Source organism: Ursus americanus, chromosome 25 (assembly GCF_024610735.1).
Source record: "Ursus americanus isolate L20-20 chromosome 25, mUrsAme1.1.p, whole genome shotgun sequence".
NCBI classification, from domain to species: domain Eukaryota; kingdom Metazoa; phylum Chordata; class Mammalia; order Carnivora; family Ursidae; genus Ursus; species Ursus americanus.
The window spans coordinates 37,546,094-37,564,864 of NC_142151.1; the positions used below are offsets into that span (position 1 = coordinate 37,546,094).

The 18,771-nt window shown below is 42.3% G+C and overlaps 1 protein-coding gene and 1 long non-coding RNA gene across 5 annotated transcripts in view; one reads left to right on the top strand and one right to left on the bottom strand.

Moving 5' to 3' along the window:
- ANO6 (anoctamin 6) overlaps window positions 1–17,905 on the top strand; it is a 186,685-nt gene extending 168,780 nt beyond the window's left edge. For all 4 annotated transcript variants that reach the window (XM_045801226.2, XM_045801227.2, XM_087855792.1 and 1 more), the window contains 4 exons: window positions 3,945–4,150; window positions 8,084–8,286; window positions 9,522–9,627; window positions 14,652–17,905. In XM_045801226.2, the coding sequence (XP_045657182.2) occupies window positions 3,945–4,150; window positions 8,084–8,286; window positions 9,522–9,627; window positions 14,652–14,858 (722 nt within the window). In that variant the 3' untranslated portion in view covers window positions 14,859–17,905. The remainder of the gene's footprint in view (window positions 1–3,944; window positions 4,151–8,083; window positions 8,287–9,521; window positions 9,628–14,651) is intronic.
- The window catches only part of LOC123794829 (uncharacterized), a 51,435-nt gene continuing 36,812 nt past the window's right edge, over window positions 4,149–18,771 (bottom strand). Inside the window, exons 3-5 of the long non-coding RNA XR_015721673.1 lie at window positions 11,989–12,110; window positions 8,659–10,615; window positions 4,149–6,657 (exon numbers count right to left, since the gene is read on the bottom strand). This is a non-coding gene — a long non-coding RNA (uncharacterized LOC123794829). The remainder of the gene's footprint in view (window positions 6,658–8,658; window positions 10,616–11,988; window positions 12,111–18,771) is intronic.

Below are 18,771 nucleotides of genomic sequence, written 5' to 3' on the forward strand. Positions count from 1 at the left end.
AGGGTAGGGTGCCTGCCCTCACAGAGCCAAGGAAGGGGTAGTGAATACCTGGTGGATTGTGAAGGAGGTGAATGAAGATCAGACTTCCTGGAGCAGGTGATATTTGAACTAGATTTTGAAGGATGGATGGAAGTTGTCTACCTAAAGTAATGGTAAAGGGAATAGACATTTCATACAGAGAGGTAGACACATTTAAAAGTACCAGGGCATGAAACAGCTTGGCCAGTTCAAAGAGTGGCAGGTAAACAAAGTATGGTGAGAACAAAGCATCCGTAGGTGGGAATATCAGGTAAGCAGGGGCTATGTCATAATGGGTCTTGCATGCTTGGCCAGGGAACTAGAACTTATCCCCCCCATTTTTTTTTTTTTAAGATTTTTTATTTATTTATTTGTCAGGGAGAGCACAAACGGGGAGGGGCAGGCAGAGGGAGAGGCAGGCTCCCCACTGAGCAAGGAGCCCAATGTGGAGCTCGATCCCAGGACTCTGGGATCATGACCTGAGCTGAAGGCAGACGCTTAACTGACTGAGCCACCCAGGCGTCCCTAGAACTTACCCTTAATGAACTTATCCTTACCCACCAGAATATTTGTAAGCAAGAGAATCATATGTTTATGCTGAAAAAGATCAGATCATTCTGCTGCAGAATGGAAGGTATTTGGAAGGAAAAGGGTATTTTGGGAGGCTACACCAGGTTACCCACACAATTGGGTAATCCCGACACCTAAACCGAGGCGGTAGGCATAGGAATGGGGATCAGGGAGACAGATATGGTAAGTGTTAAAGAGATAACTAGACTAGCGGGTGAAGAATAGAATTGTTGAGATAATTTCCAGGAGATTGAGTATGCAGGTGGAATATGAGGAGAAGAGCTGGTTTCAAGAAAATGGTTAGGCATTGGATATTTGGAGTGTGAGGGAGGGGGTCTGTGGGACGTGTCCGTAGAAACATCCATGAGAAAGTTGGATCCACCAGGAGCTGGAGGAGCAGTGGGGAGGCCATGGAAGTGACTCAGGCATGCCAGGCACAGAATTGATGAGGCCCTGGGGAAAGGGGCATTTAAAGGGGAAATGGGGCAGGAGATCTACGAAGAGAAGGAAGAATAGCAGAACAGTTGGAAGAAATGTAGCAGAGGGTTGTGTTAACATAGAAGCTGAGAGGGTGATAATGTCACTTCGGAGGGACTTGAACAGTGACCGAGAGGAGCATGATGCAAAATACGCCGGCAGGGTGGGGAAGCGAGCGCCCAAGCCCGCACTTCATTGCTGGACAGCGCGGAAAGGTAGAAGCCACACTCTGTGGCTAGGAAGCATTTAAAAAACATCGTGTGCACACTCACGTGTGTGTATGCACACACACACACACACACATACAACCCTACCTTGGCTTTTTAAAATTATTTAAGTAAAACAAAAACCAAGGGGGAAAGGATATGTTTGGCCGTGTGATCCAGCACATAAGGACTGAAAATGTGCGCTGGCTTGGGAACAGGCCGTCACTGCAAAGTGAGCGCAGGGAGGGCCTGGCAGGAGGTCGGGCTCTGAGGAAGGAGGGAGTGGTGGAGAGATAGTCAGTTGAGGTACGTCTTCCAGAAACTTGACTGCAAAGTGAAGAAGAAAGCAGAGAGAGTGTTAGCAATACGAGGTCATGAAAAAATTTAGGCAAGGATTGTTTTTGTTTTTTGCCTTGCAGAATCCATAGGTCTTTTTTGTGTTCTTCATTTCAAAAGTTTAGAAAGTTCTTCTCGACCATTAAAACAGGTTATACCATGTTGTTTTTTCTGGTACATTATTTTTTAATTAATCCATCTGTAATTTGTTTTGGAGTCAAAAGCGAGGACTCCATACCAGTTTTTCCAGTGGTGTAGCTAATTGCTCTAATACTTAAAATGACTGATTTGAAGTATCACTTTTTATAATATAGTAAAATCCCATGAATATCTGTATCTATTCTGTTTAATTCATACTATGAATGCACTAGTTCTAAACTATTTTAGTTGCCATCGCATAATAATACATATTAGCATCTCTTAGAGCTGGTCCCATCTCAGCCTTTTTCAGAATGTCTCTCATACTGTCAGTTCAAGCACCCTCTTCAATATCTGACTTGTGTAGATTACTTGAAAAGCTTTAGCATCACCTTTCAGCTTTTTTTTCTAAAAAGTCTATTGGAGATTATTAACTAAATTTGCATTAGAATCCAAAATTCTATTTTAGAGGAAAAAACTGATAAGTCCCCCAACTTGAGTCTACACAATTAAGAGTATGGCACATCCTACCGTCCATCCATTTATCATTATTTGTTTTTATTTTTTAAGTCCATTATCATATCAGTGTTAACATTTCTCACTAATTTATTCCTGAATAGTCTGAACTTTTCTTGCTATTATATATTTTTTAAGGATTTTATTTATTTGACAGAGAGAGAGAGCGAGAACAAGTAGGCCAAGGGGCAGGCAGAGGGAGAAGCAGGCCTCCTGTTGCACAGAGAGCCTGACGTGGGGCTCGATCCCAGGACCCCAAGATCATGACCTGAGCTGAAGGCAGATGCTTAACCGACTGAGCCACCCAGGCTCCCCTTTTATTGTTATTATAAATGGCATCTTTACTGTTTGGGATATTTAACTGGGCTAATTACCAGTATAGTCCTAAATTCTGGCTTCTCTTAAATAACAAGATCTGGCAACACTAGACCCTCATTCCAGTGTGGCAGCTGTGAGTAGTCCTTTTCATTGGGCTCCGCACTTGCCGGTGTACCACAGTTGACTGCGCCCACTCCACACGTGGCCCCTGCAGGCACACGATTCACATAGGGGTAGGTGGTACATAGACACAGGAGCACAGCACCAAGCACTGATGTCAATGCGTACGACATCACCAGCTCTGCTCCTTGCCTGCCTTTGCGGAAGGTGGCCACTCCTGCCTGGCCTGCGGACCGGCCAGATCTCGCCAGCCCTCTCTCTCCTCCTTCTGAAACATACCCTGGCCTCTCAGACCGGAAGCACGTACCAGTTCCTTCTACCTACATACCCCTCCCTAGTCTTGCCCTTCCTGGCCAGATTGGTCCCTGCCCCTTTTCTGAGCTGTAGCTGTAAAGGGGCTGTAAATCCTCCTTCTATTCACAGCCTTCGGTCCATATCTATACTAGTTTACTTGAATTTTTTTTTTAGATCTCTGGCCTTCTCATTTCTAACCTTTACCCCCCTATGGTACAGCTTGCCCCAAATCTGATGTCCCATCTATAGTGACGCCATATAAATTACAGACAAGGAAGAAAAGAACTTGTAAGTCATCACTTGAATTTTTACTTACTGTGACCACATAGACTGCAACAACTTCAAGATAAAAATTCCTAAAGAAGTGTATTTTGCCTTATTTTAGGACACTTTCATCACATACATTTCCATGATTGATAATAATATTACAGATTCTCTGTGTGCACTGCATTGCATTTGCAGACTCGGAGCTTGCTCATGTGCCTGTCTCCAGCATCTCTCCCCCCACATTCTCTAAGCAGAGCCCTCCCGATTTCCTAGTTCTTATTTCTTTTTAACTTGTTAGATGCTTCCACAGTATTCCTGTTCTTTTTTTTTAACCCTAAATCACGAATCGTCTTCCAACATTCTATTATTTCAACAGAGAATAATATACGTAGAGTGTCCCAACTTTACTGCCAGCAAATAAGTTGATTAAAGATTTTAAATATATTATTCCTACTAAGTGTATATGTATAAAAGAAACCGGCTATAACTAGTCGTCTTTCCAGAGACTTCACATGTGTCTTTTGTTTGGGTTCTTTCACTGTTGAACATTGTTTTATTACCATGGGTGTCTTTTCTCTTTGGGATTTAGTTTGTTGTTTGCCTTTTTCTGTATAAGAGTAAAGGAAAATATGTTGTCCTTCCATCCACCCACCATTCCATGATGCGTGTCCATTCCATTGACAGTTATTCAGTTTGGGTTCGTCACCTTATTTGTGGCCTCTTTTCCACTGGCCCCTCTGTTGGCTCTGGTGAACAATATATTGGAAATAAGAGTGGACGCATGGAAAATGACTACCCAGTATAGACGCATGGTTCCAGAAAAAGCCCAAGACATCGGAGCATGGCAGCCCATCATGCAAGGAATAGCAATTCTGGCTGTGGTGACTAATGTGAGTAAACCTAGGCTTCATAGGGTAAAGACCTTGAAAAGGCCAAAAATGCATTAGTGTTGCTACCTAAAGAATCAAATGTTTGCTTTTTTTTTTTTTAATGGGAGGGAGATGCCAATTACTATCTTCCATGTAAAAACAGTTGTTATCACTGATATTATTTTTTTAATGTTCTTAATTATTTATATTAGTATCATGACTTATAAAGTCAAGACCTCTTATGGGAGCAGCTGCTAAGAGTGACCATTATACTACTATTGTTCATTTGCTAAAGTTTTTATTCAATAGAAACATGGTAATGGTAATAACAGTAAGTACCACCTCTCTTAATCCTCACAGGACTATAAAAGGAGTTGTCCAGTAGTGCTTTTAAAACAGAGAAATCTGTCCACTTATAGTTGGAGGACCTTAAAATAAGAACTATCATTCTACCATATTTTACCCTATATTCCAAACTATCAACTTAAAATATTAACTATTTGATGATGACGTACGCATAAGCACGTTGCGTTCCATTCATGTATTACCTTCCTTGCCTCCTAGAGCCAGAGGCTCTTCAAGGAGGGGGGCTTTAGGTTGGGTCCCATCTCTCTCCTCCACCCCACCTCTTGGCCTTTGCTAGCCACTCACTGGTTAGCTAGTAAGCAGCCTCATACCCTGCATGTGTCCCAGCTTGAGGGAACAGAACATGGTCCTTTACAACCTGTGTAGACTTTGGACCAGTCTGAACAGTCAGCCCCTCTCCCTCTCTCTCCCTTTTTTAAAACACAGACCAACAAGGGGCTTTCAGGGAGAATAAGTTCCATACCAGCCCAGTAGGGGAATGACCACCTTCCCTAGAAATATCCTTACAACTAGGGCTATTTCCTCTTATTTCACTGCCCATTTTACCCTCAGATCACAATTCCCAACAAGATGATATCCCAGTTTTAATTTCTTTGTTAAGCCACACTTGCCCTGAGTCCGTGGCCTTTTCCCATTAGCACTTGTAGAAACAGAAGAGAATTCATCAGTGCCTGTGGGTCAGGCTCCTGGTCAGGCTCAGTACTGCAGACACAGGTCAGACCCAAGTCCCAGCTCTCAGTGCTGCAGCTTCCCAGGGCCAGGCCTTAACACTTCAGAGCTTCATTTTATCATTTGTAAATTGAATAATTCCTTACCGCATATTTTAAGAATATTATATAGTGGGGACTTCAGTGAGTTCATGCGTGGAATGCACAGAGCCTGGTCCTCACGCAGTGTTAGCCACTGCTGTGTTATTGTCTCCATCACATCATCAGTATCTAAACTAGAGGCACAAGAATTTGACAAAGTGTCACTGAGCCATGGTTACAGTTTTACACAATAAGGCAAATTATCTGGAACCCCAAGAACCCTTAATTTATCTGGGTCGTATGCTATCCCTGGTTTTTGGAGAAAGCTGCAAATTGCACACAGAAGACGACTGCTAAGTTCTATCATTGTCCATTCACCCACGTAGCCCACACCTTCAGCATCCCCTGTGCTACGAAATGAAGACTGATGTGCAGAAATGGGACAGTGAGGCCTTTCAAGTTCCACAGTCATAGAGGAATCTGTCACATGCAATATGCTGCACAGCACTAAGCAAGGCAGAGACGTGGCCTTGTGTGCTTTAGGGACGTTGGAGCAACAAGGTTTAAAACTAAAAGCGTTTTTGTTTGACCTCCAGCTAACCAGAAAATTCACATGACTCTCACTCCCCATTCCTCAGCAGTCCGGTTTGATTGTGTTAGACACCTTCTCCTAGTACCCCCAGCATGGCTCCACTCCATTGGCACAAATGGGGTATTGGCCATGTTGCTAAGGCTCGTGTGTGTGTGTGTGTGTTTGTGTGTGTACAGACACAAGCACGTGCATGCCTCTAATTGGTGCTACTGGTTCTTATCCAGTAGTTGTTTTTTCTTATCACTCAGGCATCGTTTTATTATACCCTAGGAAAACTTTTTAGGTCCTTGATTGAACTACAGACAATCCTTTTTTTCCATATTATTAGGATTTGATACAGGCTCTGTGTGTGTGTGTGTCTGTAAAAATGAAACGTGTATTATTCCCTCACATACCTAATGTATGCCTCTACCATCTACAGGGCACAAAAAGGGCCCACTTTCCATAATAGGAGAACTTTCAACTACAGGAAGAAGAGAGTAGCCACCAGGGATGAGAATGGACGTCAAGCAAGAGTTTGGCATGAAGTCATTCAGCCTAAAGCTGCTGGTGCAATGAATAGGCTGAGCTGACATGGTTGTCTCAGGCCACAGTATCGGCCGTTGAAGACCGATTTTAATTTATTTTGATATAAATGGAAAATTGCATTCAGAACAGCATGGGAAGCGAAGCACCTTGCGTTTACTTGCATTCTTGCAGTGCGTCTCAAAGCAGCTCCATTCAGGAGAAACTAGTATCTTGTCACAAGACAAGAGAATTCTCTTCCTTGTTGGACTGTTTGTAGCTTCCTGAAGCACATCTGCAGGTGATTCTGTAAAAAGCTATGGTTAAATAACAGGAAATGTTAAACTATTGAAATCTGGAAGAAGTAAAATATTCTTGTCTTACACCTCCCCCCACCACCACCACTGACAGGCGCACACGCGCACACACACACACTCCACCTCAGAGGAAATGACAAAGCTGGTTCTACCAGTGGGAGTAATTTTGCAATAGAAAAGCCCCTTAGTTGTTTTTCTTGCTCTGCCTGAGATCTTGGCTTGTGGTCTCACTGCATCTAAACCATATGTTCAAACGAATACTATTAAAAATTGTGTTGTGCCAAAAACATGTCTTTCTGCTTCAATAAATGACTGAATCATTTAGCTTTGTTTATTCACATAGAATTTAAGTATATTCCTTACTTCTTCCCTCTTTCAAACCAGTTTTATACATTGGAAAGTTTAAAGTCCAAATTAAAGAATTTTAGAGAAAATTCATGTAATTCATAATAGGTTTATATCCTGATAGAGGTCTGCCTGACACAGACCCAGGTTTAAAATTGATCTAAATTTATTCCTCTAACCTGGAAACTCTAAACTTTGTTATTTGAGCATGTATAATGTTCAGAACTTTGTTCAGTCTTTTTGCAGTTTAGAGGCTTAGACACTAGATCTAATAAAATAGGCATACACTTGACTGTATGAACAGAGCAAACCCAATATAGTTTCTTGCTACCTACATTTTAAAATTAATAAATTCTTGCTCTCTAATGAAGCAACATATGTAAGTATATCCAGAGAGTTTAAAATCAGACTATGGGTTGACTTGTATAAATAAATCAAGATACTCTAGGGAAAAAAATATGAATTTGAAGGCCATTATTAGATTAAGGAAAATCTATTTTATGCAATTTATATTCTAAGAGGCAAGTGATTTAAAAATCAGTTTTATATCAATTGTAAACTCTACAAAGGAATTCTGTAAGGCCAAAGTATTTGCATAATATTGACCCTAATATTACGTATGCAAAATGGCCTTCTAAAACCTAAAAGAAAGATTAAAATTATCTCAAGTCAAGTTCCAAGGTTGATTGAGTTGTATAATATTCTAATTTTTGAAAATCTAATTTATATACAATATATATAAGCAACTTGAGTTAATCCAGGATACCCTGGTCTACAGTCATTCTTACTGTACTTGAGAAACATAATAGGCAACTCGTAGGCCTTTGCTTTTCAACTGCAGGTGGACTTCTGGACAGCCCTTGTGTGAACTAAAAACCAGGAGGAAGTAACTGTTGTTTAAAGCAGCTGCTCACAGACTTTAGGACATTCACTATCTATATCCACTTAACAGAAAGGATTAAAGTTTCTGAGTCTTTCATTAAAAAAAAAAATCAACTGATGAGCACCCGATTCTGGTGTGTTAAACATAGCTATAAAGGCTCTAAATCAATGCTCCTTTCTTGTTTTCCTCCCCGTATAGGCCATGATCATTGCTTTCACGTCAGACATGATCCCCCGGCTGGTGTATTACTGGTCCTTCTCTGTCCCCCCCTATGGGAACCACACCCATTACACCATGGAAGGCTACATCAACAGTACCCTCTCCATTTTCAACGTCGCAGACTTCAAAAACCAAAGCAAGGGAAATCCAGACCCTAAGGCTGTTATCCCTACCACCTGCAGGCAAGTTCTGCTCACTTGTTTGAAAACGCGCTTCATCTTTAAAGGACTTACTGTCATGTAATTCTAAATAAAATTGCTGGAGACATTTTTTCCCCCTAGCTTTCTTTTCAGCCAAACTTAATACAGACTGGGGTCAGAATTTACAAATCAAACCATAAAGCATGATTTAAAGATGGGAGTTGCGAATGATTGCAGGGAGACTGATCCAGGAGAAAAGTCTTGTTTGCATCTTAGAAATGAAGGAACTCCTTGAGTTTCAGTCGTAATGACTGATCTGTTACTCAAGCACAACCGGATGTACTGAGTGACAACAAAGTAGCACTCTCACTCCAAGAAATGCAAAGATGAGAAACGCAAAGACCTCAGGCTCACCTGCCAGTATGCGTGAAAGCGTTCCTTAAGGCCTCTCTGCATTGATTGTAATGGCGGGTACGGTCAACTGTGGACAGTAAACATCAAGTGAATCACTACTTGATAAAGTTTGCTGACTATAGGTCATACAGTTTGTTTTTTTAATCAGAGTCTGAACCCTAAAGGAGGATTTAAATCTCATTTAGTTCAACTCCTCAGACCCTTCTGTGGTTCAGAGTCTTGGCAACACAACCAAGAAACCAGAAATAAGCCCCAAATAAATGTTTCTAGAGCCTCTTCGGAATCCCACATTGAATCTTCTTACTCTGAATTGACATAATTCTAAAGAGTAGTTAAACTCTTCCGGGTCTGTTGGGTTACAGGCAGAAAATTTGAGATGTGCTACCCGAGGGCGATACGAACAGCAGTAGCACATAGTATCTAATGAGGAAATTAGGTTGGAAATTATAACGAGCTGATGGGCATTCCTCTCTACAGGGAGAGATAGCCCATAGCTGAGTGAAGCCTGAGGATACCATTATATAAATAAATTTATAAACTCATTTCTGAAAATACGCTACTTCGTTTTAGTGTTATACTCTTTTGAGAAAACCGGAGTAAAACTCTGACAAAAAAACGTTTAATACTTTTGTTTTTACACATATGGAATATGTCATTACCATCATCTTCCTATTTTATGTTAAGTATTACTGGACTCATTATTTCAGGATTTTGTAGCCAAATTAAACTCTTGGAGAAAATTTGTAGGACATTTTATAGAAAATTTATAGCATTGCATTAATTATGACCTCTTTTGAAAGGGCCCCTTGCTTACGGTACTTAATCAGAAAGGATCTCCTGATATCCTTCTGTTTGGTTTCCAGGTATCGTGATTTCCGGAACCCACCTGGACACGAACAGCAGTACAAACACAACATCTACTACTGGCACGTGATCGCAGCCAAGCTGGCTTTCATCATTGTCATGGAGGTGGGAGAAGTACACTTGGAAAGAGTTTATAAGGCAGTATATTTGCAGACCTTTTATTAGCATTAAGTGTTGCCAACTCTGACTTAAAATACATTCTTTTCTCTTGCTAGTAATTATTTTAGGACATCTATTAATCAGATTTAACATGGGAATACCCATAACGCTCTCATTAATGAAACGAAAGCAGTTACCTGCTTGAAAAAGTAAAAGGCATGCTGTGTACTAGGGGGACTCAGTGCCTCTCAAGGTTTTTTTTTTTTTTTTTTTAATTCGGGGCACTGGGCTGCAGGCTAGACTGTGAAGGGGCTTATTGAAGACAGCTAAGATGTGATCTCTGCCCCTGAGAAACTTTTATTGCTGTCATAGTTTTATTTGTATTATTATGAAGTATTTTTACTGCATTTTCATAATATACCTCTAAATAGTTTTCTTTTATATCCCTAAAATTAACTAGCTCTTAAAAACGACTAAGGCAGCTATACATTTGAAATGGCTCTAACCAACTTTACCTCTGACACTGAGGGAGTAACTGCTACCACACCGTGAAGCCTCAGAAGTTGCTTGATGGCTGTGGTCGGTTAGGATTACACTTAGCTGCACAAAACACAAAACCCATCTATAGTGGCTTAAAAGAGAGAAAGGCTGATTTTTCTCACGTAACATAGTTCACAAGAAGTAGGTGGTTGCTCCTGAGTCAAGAGCAGCTCGCTGACGTAAGGACCGGATCTCTGATTCTCTCAGTTCTCTTCCTGGCGTGTCGTGTGTGGTTGCAGTGTGAGTGCTGCAACTCCAGACAGAGCACGTGGATCTGGACAGTAAGGAGAAAGGAAGGGGATGCTCGCCATATCCCTTCCTCTTTGTCAGGAGAGGAGATGCTTTGCCACAAGCCTCCAGGGCAGACAGCCACCTGCGTCACCTTGGGTGGCACTGGCGCACACACGGCTCCTCCGAGCAGCAGAGTAGGCTGAGACGGGAGCTATCGGGTTTGCTGTGAACAAAATGAGAATCTATTAGCAAGCAAAATGTGGGGTAGGGTGCCTGGCTTTGATCAGTTTTCTAGTATTGTTTTTTTTAAATAGCCACCACACATTAACAGAAGAAGAAACAAGTCATCATTAGCTCCCCATCATTAGTAGATTCCTGGAGTATCTGGTACACCTGCAGGAATCACTAGTTTATATTCAAATACGTAGTTGCCAAAGTATTTCGACTTCCGCTTCTGATATCATGGTTGACCAGATATTCTGAGGGGCCATTTCACTACAAAACATTCAGAATCAGCTTAAAATATAATTTCCTTTGCATTTTTGAGCTCACTAGAAGGGAGGAGAATCTACAACAAGGGGCAGAAAGGTGATGGCTAAACTAGAGCAGTGAGCCCCCCCAAAGCGCAGGAGTGCTCTGAGAATGAGTGCGGTCATCAGCACCTCCCTCTAAAGGCTCAGGGAGGCCAAGCAGCCAGCCAGTCAGCACAGAGGTGGACAGGTGAGCTTGAGACTCTTGGATTCAGCCAGGGACCTCCAGAAGGGCTAAATTTGTCTCAGAGCAGAAGGAAATGCATATGTTATCTGGAGAAAAGGTGTCCTTGGTTTAGACCACAGTTTTTTCTCAGATTGAAATAATCAGATATGAGCTTCCAAAGATCAACAGTAACAAGGGGAAATAAGAAAAACCACAAGTGAGATTTGGGGGGGGGGGGGGATAATAATTTGGGCCCTCAGTAACTTCAAAAGCATGCATTATCACATTAGGAATATAAATTAAATGTGTATGAAAATGTTTAAACAAAAAATGAGTGATTCACAAATGAGCAAACAATAAGACACTAAAGAATTACAAGGTAATTTTGAAAAATATGTAGTTGTTGAAATGAAAAAGCATATGGATTGAACAGAAGCAAGAATGAATGAATTGGGAGAGAAGTCTGAAAAAAATTACTCCCAGCATATCACAGGGAGAGAAGAAAATGGAAAATACAAAAAAAGAGATTAAGCAATTTTCAAAAAAATTCACAGAAGGAAAAAAAGGGTACTAGAGGAGAGGCAATATTTGAAGAGTTAATGACTAAAATTTTTCCCACGAAATGAAAGGTATCTGTTCACAGACCAGGAAGTACAGCAAACATCAGACAGAAGAAAGCAAGCCATGCTTACGCAGATGACAAAAGTGCAGCTCATTGAAGATCTTAAGAGTAACCAGAGAAAAAGGACAGATGACTGATAAAATTAAAATTGAAATGGAGTAGACTTTAACAGCAGCATGGAAGCCAGAAGAGAGTAGTCAAATATCTTCAAAATGCTAAAGAAGGGAACTCTAAACCTAGAATTATAGCAAAACTTTGAGTAATTGAAAAAACCTTACCATAGAGAAAATGCCAGCCCATATGGTTTTGTAGGAGAGTGATGCCATACGTTCTAGAACAGATCATTCTAGTTACCTCCAGAGATCAGAAAAAGGAAACGCTCTCCAACTCCTTTTAGATCCTAAAATCAGACAGGAATAGAAAGGGGAAAATTGTAAGCCAGTCTCCTTCGTTACATTGATGCGAGGATCTTTCTAAAATGTGCCGATTGAATCTAGCAATATATTTTTTAAGATGACATCAGACCACATTGGTTTATCCCAGAAATGCAAGGATGGCATAATGCAGAAAGTCCACATCTATAAATATAGATGGGAAAAAAAAAAGAAAACCTCTCTTTCCTATATCGTCAGCTTTTGCCTCTTTACTCTCTAATTTCCATCATTCAGACACACTCTCTCATCTCAAATATTCTCCACCCTCACATTACCCAACTTATCAGGAGCATTTGACACAGCTGATCACTCTCTCCTTCTTGAAGTTCCTCCTCACTTGGCTCCCGGGAATTTTTTCCCCTTTTCTCTTACTTCACTAGGCAGTTCCTTCTTAATTTCTTTGCTAGTCCTTTCCTTCTCTTCTCCTTAGTGATCCTGGGCCTCATTCCTTGGGTGCCGTCTTCTCTCTCCTCACAGCCTCGGTGATCTCACGCAGTCTGTTGGGTTTAAATGCCATCTATATGCCAGTGACTCACTATACATATATCTCCAGAACCCTCTCTCCTGACCTCAACCCACAAATCCAGCTGCCTACTTGACCTTTCTGCCTGGATAGCGAACAGAGAAATCTGCTGCCCCAAATGCCCATATTTTCTTCAAAGCACTTGGAATATTCTCTCTCTGCCGCCCTAAACGTTCCACCCCTCTCAGTCATGGCAATTGCATCTCACTGGCCGTTCAGGGCAAAATTCTTGGGAGTCCCCCACGTACCCCACATACAGTGCTGTTGGCTGTCCTTTGACAGGACACTGCAGATCTGACCATTCTTACTAACTCCGCTTCTCCAACCAGGTTGGAGCCACCATCATTCCTTGACTGAATTAGGGCCACACAGTCTCCTAACTGGGCTCCCTGTTGTCTTCACATCTCACTCAGAGTAAAAGCCAGAGTCCTTACAGTGCCGTGCACGCCTGACACACTCTAGTCATGCTCTGTTACCACACTCTTGTCCCTTCTGTCCTCCTCACTCATGTCCTTCCAGGCCTGCCGTTCCTGAAGTACGGCCAGCAGGCTTCCACCACCTAGACGCTGTACTGGCTGTTCCCTCTGCCTCGCATGCCTTTCCGCCTGATTTCTGCATGGCTAGTTCCCTCCCCTCCATAAAGCCTTGGCTCAGGGAGGCATACCCAGCCTGATCTGTGTAAAATCTGTCTGCAGTTGGCCTCCCACATAACACAGAAACTCCCACTCTGCCTTACTGCTTTCTCCACGCTCTTATCACTTCAACACCATGTACAATGTATTGATTTTTAATGTTTACTGTACAGTATCTATGTCTTCGGTAGGTCAGAGAATTTTGAATAATGAACAAATAAAAATGTGTTCAACATCGTTAGTCATCAGAAATGTAAGACCAAAATGAAAGTCCATTTTATACTCAGTATGTTGGTGGGGGGGGGGAAAGAATTGATGACCGCAAGTGCCGGCAAGAATGCAGAGCAGCTGAAACCATCACATGGGGCTGGTGGGCGTGGAAGCCGGTTTAACTACTTTGGAAAATACTTTGGCACCATTTTGGAAATTTGAATATTCATTTAACAGAGTCTTGACAGTTCCACTTGTAGGTCATCCCCTTGAGAAACTCTCACAGATGTCCTCCAGAATCCAAGTGCAAAAACATTCTCAACATCATTGTTTCTAATACAAACACGAGAAACAAGCTCAGCACGTTTTGATGGGGGAAATGGATAAATTACAGTGCATGCAGACAGGAGAATATTATGCAGAATTGATAATGAGTGGACTATAGTTATGCACATAACACTGATGGATTAGAAATTCGTTTTGAATGAAGAAAGTAATTTTTAGGGGCACCTGGGTGGTGCAGTCCATTGAGCATCCGACTCTTGGTTTCAGCTCAGATCATGATCTTGCCATCGTGGGATCGTGCCCAGTGCTGGGCTCCATGCTCAGCACGGAGTCTGCTTAACATTCTGTCTCCCTCTCCTTCTGCCACTCCTGTTCTTGTGCTCTCTCTCTCTCTTTCTAGTAAATACAGAAATTTTTTTAAGTAATTTTCAAAAGACCATATTACAGTATCATACTGTATTATAAAGCTCAAATCAGGCCAGACTAAACAATAAATTATTTGGGGATATAAACATATTTTGTTAAACTGGTTTTCAAAAATGAAATGTTATGGATATACTTACCCAGGTAGGACATAGTGCTAACCTTTGGGGGAAGAGACCAGCATTGGCAGCGTCGGGGGAGTGTTATTAGATATATTCTTTTCCACGTATCAAATAGTATTCTTGAAATTTTTAAAGTAACAAAATGTAGCTCCTTGTCAGAGCCATGTAGTGTAGAAGACGCTGGTTGTGCATGTCCCAATCCCACCGCCTTGTCCAGATCTATTGCTCGGGTGACTAGCAAAATCCACGAAAGGAATTCTGTGTTCCCCTCCATTTCTTTGTGATTGACATTTTTCTTCTTCTCTCCCACAGCACCTCATCTACTCTGTGAAGTTTTTTGTATCCTATGCCATTCCAGATGTATCGAAAAGCACGAAGAGCAAGATCAAGAGAGAAAAATACTTAACCCAAAAGCTTCTTCGTGAGAATCACCTCAAAGATATGACAAAAAATATGGGGGTCATAGCTGAGAGGATGGTGGAAGTGGTGGATAACAATTTACGGCCAAAATCAGAATAAGAGCTTTATGTTCCGAGAAGCACTTTACAGAATTTAACTCTGTCAAAATGGATTACGAATCACTAATGAGAATGTTTAAGTTAAAACACTTTGGCAAATAGGAGTTTTATTTGCCATTTTCATATAGATTATTTTTCAGTTTCAGCCAGCCGTGCAGGACCTGGGAAATGTAAAACTTAGATCAAGAAGTACATAAAACTAATCACCTGGAAAACCAGAAATGTTACCCTCTTTTGATAAATTGGAATTTCTGTAACACAGAAAGTGTCTCGTGGTGTGCTTAAAAACCACCCCTTCCGAAGCAGGATGGATTTTTGTCCCTCCTTTTGATTATTTTCATTCCTTTCTGTTCTCAAGCACGTGCTCCCCTCTTAGACAGTGTGTCATTTCTTCCCTTCGCCAGATCTGTCCCAGAGCTATCTTTCCCTTCCAGTACTTTCGCTAAAGACTAGCCATGCTAGCTTTTGTGTGATTAAAAATAGCTAACTCGGAATTCAGTTTGAATGCTGTATTAAGTGGCAAATAGACCCCGGAATTCACAATATTTAGCACTATTAGCACAACCCTACAGAGAATGAAATCTCAATAAGAGGAAATAGTTTCAGTCTTCATTTTACCTGTCTTTCCTATCTCAAAGAAATAATCTTAATGGATTGGAAGAAAGATAGCAAGGTCCTGAAGTGTATTTGCACTAATCCACAGTGACACCCTTTATCTTCCAGGAGCACTCCTCGAATCTTCTGTGCCTCATCAGTGTTGACTGACTGCTTTGCAAATCTCAAGGGAGTAAAATGACACAAGGGGGGAAAGTTACAGATTCAAATGGAATTGTAACTCCTATTGATCAGGATAATTAATTTACCTCTTCTAAAGCTCTGTAGTTTCTTGAAAAAAAAATGAAATCAACGGATTAAAATTACATTTTTATCAACGTAATAGTCTAGAAAGATAAGCCTGTCCATTTCCCGCCAGTTGCCCTTTATTCCTCAGATGCAGGAGGGAGAGCCTTACAGCTCCCAAGCACCACCGGGAACGGCTCACTGTCCAGCCCTGGTGACAGGACAGGGCTGTGGGTGCTTAAGCCAACAGCAGGTGCCCACACTGTGAGGCTCACCGGCGTTAGCCACGTGGGGAGTGCCTTTCAGCAGGGGTCCTGCTATCCGCGTGATCAGCATACTAAAGCATCTGCCATGGTCAAGGTGCTTCCCTACAGCCTCCATTCCCTGGTTCCTAGCCCACTAACTGGTTTGTAACTTGCACGCACGCGGGGGGTGGGGGAAGAGGAGGGAGACAGGAGCAGACCCAGATCACTCCCAATCCAGAAAAGAGACTCCGGTTTTGGTTTGAGCTTCCAGCCTCCCTAAAGCCACGGTCAGGTCACAGCCCCTCCTGTCAGCTGGCTGTAACTTCCTGCTGAACGCCTACGCCACGCAAATCTTGCCTTCGGTTTGTTCAGTCAGCAATCTTTACTGTGCTTTACTGCCTTTCAGGTGCAAGGCCCTCTGGCAGGCTCTGGAGAAGACCTGGGGCCTGCACCACTCGCCCTCGGCTGGTGCCAGGGCAGTGCTGGGTGTAGGAGGGTGTCTGGCACTGGGTTCTTGCTCGGTGGGCCCCCACCCACTGCAGTGCTGCTAAACACCCACGTGCCACAGGAGCCAAGCCACTCAGAATCCCAGCAGCGAAGGAAAAGCAAAGCTGTTTCATGAGCAAAGTTCAGAGGCTTGTTATAAGAGCAGCTTAACTCAAGGTCACAACACTAAATGCATGCCGTGAATGTTTAAAAAACAAAAATAGTATTTATGTAGGATCCAGCAATGCAGTGTTCTGGACTTCTGAATTGTCCCAGTGGATCAAGGACAACATTTCACTACCTTTCTTGGTCACGTGAACAGTGTGAACAGAGCGCTCACGGTGAGCTGCATGAGCTCTGACCACGCAGGGAGGAAGAAAGGAGTTTCTTCGCAGCTGCTCATTCCGCACAGCCCAGACCGGGTGCATCTGGTCCTTTCGCTGCTCACCTGCGACACTGCTCCTGGCACTGGTGTCACTTCCTCTCCTCTTACCTCTGCTCGTCTCCGAAGCCTGGGACTATGTCCTCGTGTCGGGTTTGGCAAGTACTCACTGCTTATGGGAGCATAGAAAAGGAAGCGTTCTTGCCTTATCTCCTTGTATACACAAAACTTTAAAAGAATTGTGCATTTACATTTTCATAAATCATCTTTCATAAATCATCTTCATAGTTTAAAATGTGCTTTTGCAGACAAGAGGGGAAAAAGCCTCTACATTTTTAAAGGCAGAAAATAGAATGTATAACACTGCCAATATTCCCCAAACAGCAAAGTAGTGGGAAGCCAGGGTCACCCATGACACCGACAGTGTTAACGCAACTCCAGTGCTGACTTGCCGGCGGCGAAGAAAAATGTGGGGCCGCGTCTGCAGGCAGGCACGGGCTGGATCTGGAAGTGTGAGCAGAGCAGCACCCCAGGAAAAAGGGTGGGGGTGACAGTGCCCCCACGAAAGGAAAATCTGGCCCTCGACCTGCCCGGTGTTAACCACTAGAGAACTTTGAGTTTTATATCCTTTTGTAATGCCTGTGAATTTTAACAGATTGATGCATTAGACCAAAATACTCAGGGGATTTTTCTTTAAGTATCCCTCAGATATGTCAGGTGTCAACAGAAAGGGAATGCTATCATTTTGGTTTGAAAGCTAGACAAGGCCATCTTGTAAACTGTCACCAAATGCCTTCCCTTTTAATTACCCGTGCGTACATCTTGAATTTCAGAAAACATTAGCTCACAGTGGGGGGCAGAATGTGCTCTGTTATTGAAACACTTCTTGTACCATTTTCTCATTGTGAATATTATATTTTAAGATGTTTGAAAAGTTAAAATGTATGAGCAGCTTAACTAAAGTAGAACGGAAATATTCCTGATGCTTTCATACACTGCGGCATAAGATGTAAAGTTTGTAATGTTTTGTGAATTTCTGTGCATTTTAATATTTTATAATTATAAGCATTTTAATAAATTCATTTTTCAAAACAACACTGTGGTCTACTCTATACTTGTCTTCATGTTTTTAAGAAGGAGAGCAGATAGATCGAGGTACATATCTATACACACACATATATTTGTATGTATCTGCTCTTTATCAATTATGTATCACCCAGGTAACAAATGTGTGCTTTTGTGTAGCTGATATCTAAAGTTCTATTTTTCACAGCCTCCTTACTTTGAAACATGATTTTTCTGGGAAAAACGGGGTGTGGGGTTTCAGCCAGGGCTGCTACAACCCAGTTGTTGGGATTGAGCCCTGCCCAGGGCACCAAGCCTGGAGAGAAGGTGGGAGCGGAAAACCAGCCCGCCTCTGCTCACCACACCTCGTGTGCGGGAGTCAGTCTGCATCTGCGAGGAGGGAGAGGCACGTTCTCCAATTGCATAAGGTTGGCCTCTGCATGCTCAACTGCAATCGCAGGGGACAGCGCCACCCAGAACGGGCAGGTCTCTAATGATCCCACAAAGGCTCTGTTGGAACCTGCTGTGCCCCTGCGTACAGAAAGGAGAAATTATGGAGAAGAAACTAAAGCAAAATCTCATAACAACTGACCTTTTAATCCTGGACAACATATCCAGATTTTAACTCTGTTTTGGTTTGGGGAACTTTGGGGGGTGGTTGTTTTGGTTTTGGGGTGTTTTCTGTTTTGTTTTGTCTGTTTTGCCAGCTTAAATCTCATTAGGTTTTCAAGAAAACTCTAAATCAAATATAACCCATAACTGGACCAACAGCAAGAAGCCTTTTCTGATCCTTACGCGGTACCCTTGGGGCCAGGACCAATGTTATTCTTATTTTCAAGTCTTTTAAGTCCAGCAAAGGACGGGCCAGAATTTCATTTCTTAAGCTAAGTTCCCCC